The sequence below is a fragment of the Neltuma alba genome, unplaced genomic scaffold (assembly GCF_004799145.2).
Source record: "Neltuma alba isolate B1F8T4 unplaced genomic scaffold, ASM479914v2 tig00012184_pilon, whole genome shotgun sequence".
Taxonomy (NCBI): domain Eukaryota; kingdom Viridiplantae; phylum Streptophyta; class Magnoliopsida; order Fabales; family Fabaceae; genus Neltuma; species Neltuma alba.
In genome coordinates, this window is record NW_021636726.1 from 113,086 (window position 1) to 120,642 (window position 7,557).

Sequence of the window (7,557 nt, forward strand, 5' to 3'; positions counted from 1 at the left end):
AATTCAAAAACACTGCACTCTAATTTTTACTGTGTAAAATATCTACCCGAAGAAGTGGGACATGCCCCGGGGTATGATTAGGGCCTTCCTTTTTGCAGCACTCAAGTACAGGAGGCTTCCAATGATTTGCAGCACAAATGTCATACAGATTTGACCTTGAAGATCCTTGCTTCATGCCTAAATCTGTATGAAGGAATGATTGAACCAAAACAAAACAAAAAAAAAACAAACAAACAAAAGGACAAAAGCATAAGTCAAAAGAACTAGTCTCCTCTGCCCCAGCCCAAAAAAAGTCAAACTCAAAAGAAAACTAAGAAAAAGGTAAAAGCTTTTTGTTTATTACTATATGGTCTTTGGGCAATATCAGGTCCCTGCTTTTATTACGGCAGAATTTCAAGGATATCTTGAACTTTCTTCCCCCAGAAGAAATACTCGGGGAAATCAATAAAAATAAATAAATAAATAAAAGTCTGAAGGAGGAAGATAGGTGCATACACAAAGGGAAAAAAATAAATAAAAAGACAATAACTCAAATGAAATGATATCCTGGAGAGCAAATTCTATACCATTTTTCTCCTGTCTGAAACAGAAGTTGTTTTCCCATGGGTCTTACTTGTTTTTGCATTTTCTGCAGAGTCTGAAAAAGAGCCAGTGACTCTGGATGGATCTAAAGGGGGAGTCTTTGAGATTAATGACAGAATTTTCCCAGGGCAAGTAAAACAGTAATTAAACTGAAGCAATAAAATTTTGCTATGGAAATATATATACTAGTACTATATATTGATGAGAGAGAAACATAATATTTACATTGATATCCATTGATTAGGTAGCCCCGAGGAGGCAGGAAATTGAGATGTATAATTTTTATGGTCATAATATACAGTGAAAATTATAATTATGCTTGAAATCGGATCATTTTTGGTTGTGGGAGGTCTTCTTCAACAAAGCCGAGCGAAGCTTTTTCACAAGTTCCTTCACTGTTGTTTTGTGTTCCTCAACCTTCAAACACCACCAAAACAATCCCATATCAAATTGAGCTTACATGCATATATATATATAGATCCTAACTAAAATTCTACAACAGCTTCACCTTTTCCTAACTAGTATTTCCCATTCACAATAGGTCTATTTAGATTTGCAGTAAAAAAAAACTTATTTCTAATCTGACTTTTAGAAATTAAATTGAGTAATGTGATCTATGTTTAGATTAACTTTTATAAAAGTTGGTTTATAAAGTAAAAAAATTATTTAGATTGTGACTGAATAAGTAAATTTAGTTTGTAAAGTGACCAAAATAAGTATAACTTTTATTAAATAATAAAAAATATTAAAAACATGGATTTACAGAAAATAATGATTTTAAATTATTATAATATGGAGAAGTTATATTTAATGAATAAAATATATTTAAATTATAAATTATAGTAATATCAAAATTTTCGAACCAAACAATATTACATAATTAATTGGATGATATACTTTGCATAATTTACATAAATATAAAATAAAATTAATATTAAAATTAAAAATATTATAAAAACTGTTAAAAATTATTTTTACTCAAGAAAATATTAAAAGAATATATAGAGAGAGAAGCATAAGAATAACATTAAAATAAAGGCAAAAACGTTTTTTAATTCCAAAAGGCTATTTTTGCATAGGTCATAAATAAATTTTAAGTGCTTTTACAATTATGTTTAAAAAACAGCTTTTAACCCATAAGTTAGATTGGGCAACAACTCTAACTGATCATATTTATAAGTTATTTGTTATCCCTTCAAACGCTATACCAAATAGGCACAATATAACTCACTTTACTTATATTTAGACACATGATTTAAAATAAACAATTCCTAAACTTGAAAACAAAAAACACCATTTTGAAAAAATGCTCCTTTTTTTCAAATGAAAAAAAACAAACAAACAAGGTCAGTGACCCAAATGAAAAATGTTTGAAAAGAAAATTCTTCAGGATGCTATTAGAAAAATGCTAAGTTCCTGGGTGTCACCAGAAATATATTTTAAACTGATGGATGCGGAAAAAAAATATTTTAGCATATCAAGAATTACCAAAAAAATACTTCGGAATACTGAATCATACCCATTGATATACCTGACCAATTATGCTCAATGTATAAAAGGGATAGTGGGTATAGATGAATGTGTACATACCTCGGCTATAATGGTAATGTCAAGAGCAGAATTTCCAAAGGTTAAGACGCTAGTGCTGGTTATGGAGAAATGGAGACTCCTGAGATACGCCAATATATTAAGGAGAACACATTTTTGCTTCTCACAGTGGATTCTGATGAGAACTTGGTTGTGTAAAACTCTTGCTTCAACTTCAGGCAGTGCTTCGTTCATTCTGAAGCAATCATCAAAACTCACTGTTTCCGAAGATATTGTGTCTTGATGATGATCTTCTGATGATGAGTTGAGGAGGGATGATTTCTTCAGGCCTGACATTGATAATAATAACTCGCCACTTATCTTCTTGTTCTCTTCCTCTAACTCTCTTACTCGTTCTTTAAGTTTCTTCATGTGATTGATAGCTTCGCTTAGTACGGAGGACTTGTCAATCTGTTAATGCATGCATAAAAAAAGCCCTAAAGCTTTGTTTGGATCATGAGGAAAAAAATTGGACGAAAACACATGGAAATTAGAAAAATGACTAATTTTATAATGATGATAATACTTTTTATTATAAACATATCATTTCCATGCCTCTTTTTTCTCCCGCTCCGACCCTACACTCCTCTTTCCTTGTTATTTAATTTTTGCTTGCTATCCCAACAGGCCCCTCCTACTTTCTTTGCCACTCCTTCCGGTTCTAAATATAAAAACTAATAGAAAGGTCCATTTTGATTCTAAGTATAAGATCACAATTTATTTTGTCTTTTAAATTTACAATTTTTTTTCTAAACTCTCCTTATTGATTGTATATATTAAGAGGTTTCATCAAAAGAGTAATTTCTAATGCCAATGGTTAAAAGGAGTAGTTTTAGATAACCAACACATATATTTATAAATAACTAATTTTCTTAATCTTTAAAAATTAGTTATCCAGCTCCCATAAAGGATCGGAGGGAGCAGTTTTCTCTTCTCTCTCCATCCAATCATAGTATTAAACCTCAAACAATGATATCTGAAGGGCTACAGAATACTGAGCCCAATAAAACTGCTGAACAAAATGCGTGTGTAGAGAGAGGGAGAGAGAGAGAGAGATGTTAAAATGAGGGACATATTGAGAAGTGAATGAATTATCTGACCTTCTTCAAACCAGGGATTGTGGCTGAGAGTGCAATAAACTTCTCAGTGAGTTCTTGTCTCCTTTTTCTCTCAGACATAATGTGATTCAATGAATCAGATGAACTTCTACTCTTCCTTGTCCTTTGATTGGCCTTTGACTCACTGTTGTTATTGTTTTCTGGAGTCCGTTTCAGCGAAGCACGCGTGTTTCCAGGTATTAACGTTGAGTTATCAAAAGATAGAATGTAAGTTGACTGAGTAGATGATGATGAGGTTGCCGGTTTGTCAGAGAAACTAGCAAGTCCAGAGATGATCGGGCTCGGACTGTTACGCTTGGATTGGCAGGCGCCGGAGTCATTCAAGGATAAGCTACTGGCTGCGGCGGCACCGCCCACATCTGTGGTGGTGAATGTGTTGGTTTCGATGAGGGGAGAGTGAGTAGTGTCAGTCATGGAAGGGAAAGAAGGTTGGTGAAGGATCTGCCTGAGGAAATCTTCCTCATAAATTGAGCTATTCATGCTGAGTTCATTGAAAAAATCATTCTTATCCATATCCTAAAAGCAAAATCAAAGCACTAAAATTAGATTTCCAGGAAATATCATAAATAAAGGAGTATATGGAGGTATGGAACGAACATAGATCAAGATACCCTGAAAATAAAAGTTTGAATGAATGATTACCAGATCGGAGAACCAGTTCTGCCACGTCTTCTCCATTAAAATTGGAAAGATTGTATTTAGTGGCCTGACAAAAGAGAAAGAAGTCGTTTTTTAAACTGAAAATCAATTTTAAAAATAGCAGCAAACAAAATTTGAAGGAAAACTTTTATTTAAAAGAAAATTGAAAGTTGATTGTATGTGAAAAAAAATATTAAGCATCTCACGGTAGTTTTTTTTTTTTTTTTAAAAAGAACTATCCTAAACCATTTGGATAAAACTATTGTAGCCTTATTTTAATTACCTTCACCAATCACACGAGAAAAAAAATCAATGAATAGAAGAAACAAAAAAAAAATATTTACAAGAACTAGCACCCATGCATTCCTTCATTCGAATTTCCCAAATGTTTTAAAATAATTTGGAAAAAGAAATTTAATTGTTATGCCTATGGTGACTTTCTCCCCAAGTATGGTGACTCATTGTCACATGTAGCAACTTCTTTTTTTTTTGGGTGATAATTTTTAGGCCTTGGCCTTCTAACGCGAATTAAGTATCCAAGCAATTGACTAATCTAAACTCAAAAAGACAGAACACGTTGTTTAATAAGTTAGCTCCTCTACCTACGAGTGCAACTTGATTGATTTTATATACATGCAAAGATTCATGGATTTCACATTGTGTGGTGGTATAATTTAATGGTACATTAAAAACGTTTATTTTTAGTTTTATAAGATCAAATGAAGGTTAAATCATTAGAATAAAAAATTATGCAAGCGCACATTTATCTATATATTCCCTCCAATTTTATCTATAAGCTTTATTTTTGAAAAGGAGTCTAGTCCAATTTATAACTTCATTTTTAACTTTATCTGAACATTTAATAATTTTTTTTCAATTTTACCCTCAGATGGTTGTATTTAGTATTTTATTTTTTCCAATAACTATAAATAACATTAATTAGAAAGGTGACTAGCTTGATTTCCCTCCAATTATTTTAATAGTTCATTCTACTCTCTCTCTCTCCCCATATACTATCTCACATATTTTCTTTCATCATTTATTTATTTATTGTTTCTCTCAATTACTCTCATAATAAATAAAGACGTATTTGGGGAGAAAATACATTTCTATCTATTTATTATTTTTAACTAATTTTAACTCTTTGTTTATTAAACACGATTTGATTATTTAAAACTTATATATAAGAGCAAAAGGAGTATTAAATAACTAAATTTGTATTTATGTTATTATTTATATTTTTTATCATGTCCTTTTTAAAAAAAAACAAGTGAAAATGGTGAGTAATGGGATGTTGGAACCCAAATTCAAAAAAAATACTCCTTCGATCCTTAATATAGGACTCAATTGTTGAGTTGGTTTTTGTCCTAAATATAAAACTCATTTCTCATATTTATCAGTTTTCTCTAAATTACCCCTATGGATACTCCCTCAACTATAATCAAGTAGAAGAGGAAGAGGGGTATTAAGAAAGATGATTATGGTATTTTAAGAAAAATATGTCACATTTCTTATAATTAACTAACTTACCTAACTTCCTTAATTTAATCAAATTAATTAAATGAGTTTTATATTAAGAACAGGAGGAGTACAAATTAATTAACATGTATGTGAAATTTTGGCAAAAGTAATAATGTGAAAATAGCTTTAACTTCAACGATGCAAAATCAATTTTATTCTTCTAGCATCTTTTCAAAAAAATTTCATTAACAAGCGAACAGCTGAAACACATGATTATTTCTCGTACTGGAATTTATCATTGAAAACTACTCAGCTGTCATGAAATGCTTTAATAATTATTTTCTTTATTTAGGACATTATAGCAATTCTCCTAAAGTAATAATGTGAAATTAGCTTTAAATTGGAAGACTCGAAATCAATTTTTCCATACATGTTAATTAAAGATTTGAACCTATGCCAAATATGTTACAGAAAACCATTACACTAAACATCACTTTTAACTAAGTTGATCAACCAAGCCCAAAAACTTGAACTCCTTGTGAAGCTCTGTCTATCAACCATAAATTGATTCAAACTTCATTTCTCTACAAAAGAAAACCCTCAGGAATAAGGGCGAACGCTTGGTGAGCACGGAGAGACTATGGCAGAATGTCACACTATAATCCCCATAACACGAACTAAGATCAGGAAATTAACAATAATCACACATCCACAAACACGTTCCTTCGTTACAAATCTTGCATTCATAAAGTTTAAATCGAACATAGTGGGAAGATATTACGTGATACGTACCGTTGGAAATTCCCAAACCAACAGGCACTACTATCACAGCTCCTTGCGTTTCTTCCCCTTGAGGCTCTCCAGATTTTCTGAATCGCTGTTTTGATTTCAAAACCACTCTCCCTCTCTCAACTCAACCACTGTCTCGCTCCAAATCTACTTCTTCTGGCATCTCTTTATAGCCCAAAGCTTTTGAGTATCGAGTAGCAAGGATGAGAAATTAGAGAGGATAAATGGTCCAGCAGCTCGATTTCATATTTGTGATTGATGGTCCTGCCACTATATAGTTGAATGTGATGCAATCCTGCATGGCTTAAGCTGGAGGCTGATGGCGACGAGAGAGAGTGTGTCGTCTCTTCCATTTGCAGTGTCCAGCCATGAAGCCTTTTTGGGCCCTGGCATTCTATGGCTTAGCTACGAACATGGAAGAGGAAAGGATTAGGGGTTTCTCTCAGCTATGATCATGGAAGAGGAAAGAATTAGAATTGACGAAATATGTAGGATTTTAGGAGGAGCATGTGCGAGTGGGCTCACTTACTCTACCCGGGAACTCGGGCAGTACGGAGCTACGGATGAAGATAACCACAACAAGTGCCTTCTGGGAGTAGATCGTCTCGGAGGCGGGTTTCTCAACGTCTCTCGAAATCTTCATACCTTGTCCGTCCATTCCATCGTGAGCGTCCATAAAGTAACACGTCATGACATATTTAAAATGGCATCTAAACCGTTCATCCAGTTATAATCCTCGTCGTCCATTCATTTCCAGAATCCTTGCAGCCTTCACAAAAACACTTGCTCAGTCTGCTGTGAATTTCCAACCCCATCAATGGCGCAAACAGGGAGCTCCATAGTTACCGACGATTGGGCACTATGAGAGAATCACCATAGTTCTGTTGAAACCAACTTATTTTGTCAGATATCCATCTTAAAACTCTTCCTCCATATCTTTATCCTTCTTTCCATCCCTTTTGAATTGCACTTCTTCCACTATATCTCCCTGTGTTTTTTTTACCTTCCCGTTCTTCTTTCCATTTGTCTACTTATTAGAATTCCTGTAATTGCTCAAGGATATTTTAATCTTAACATGCCACTGTTTTTAAAGTGACCTGGCTTACTTTTAGTATTGTTCTATTCCAGCAAGTCTGCGAATCTAGAGAAGCTAAAATGAGGCAACCCATTCTGAATTAGCGTGGTATTTTATTTGACTACATTGTGAACAATTTGGAAATCTGTTTTAATGCAGCCTTATAACTATATTTCTCTTAATAATTTGAGTTTTGGAGAAGGGATGTTTATTTTTATAAACTATTTTTCTTTATTGCGTCTAGATTGAATTGCTTGTAATTAGGCAAATGCTAGTTCAATTTCTTTATTCGTTCGCTAGCAAAGA

The 7,557-nt window shown here is 33.0% G+C and overlaps 1 protein-coding gene across 1 annotated transcript; it reads right to left on the reverse strand.

Moving 5' to 3' along the window:
* Positions 1-824: 824 nt before the first annotated feature.
* On the reverse strand, positions 825-3,793 carry LOC114724294 (transcription factor bHLH25-like). Its single transcript, XM_028910619.1, has 3 exons — positions 3,270-3,793; positions 2,173-2,580; positions 825-999 (listed from the first exon to the last, which is right to left on the reverse strand). The coding sequence occupies exons 1-3, from the start codon at positions 3,765-3,767 to the stop codon at positions 913-915; spliced, it is 993 nt and encodes a 330-aa protein (XP_028766452.1). The 5' UTR covers positions 3,768-3,793; the 3' UTR covers positions 825-912.
* Between the last annotated feature and the right edge of the window lie 3,764 nt (positions 3,794-7,557).

Bases quoted from the DNA above. Each gene is read 5' to 3' on its own strand.
- LOC114724294 (XM_028910619.1), bottom strand. From the start codon at position 3,767: ATGAATAGCTCAATTTATGAGGAAGATTTCCTCAGGCAGATCCTTCAC. The intron at 2,581-3,269 runs GTCAGATAATTC...ATGCATTAACAG, and splicing joins CAATCCCTGGTTTGAAGAAG to ATTGACAAGTCCTCCGTACT. The intron at 1,000-2,172 runs GTATGTACACAT...TGGTGTTTGAAG, and splicing joins ACATTACCATTATAGCCGAG to GTTGAGGAACACAAAACAAC.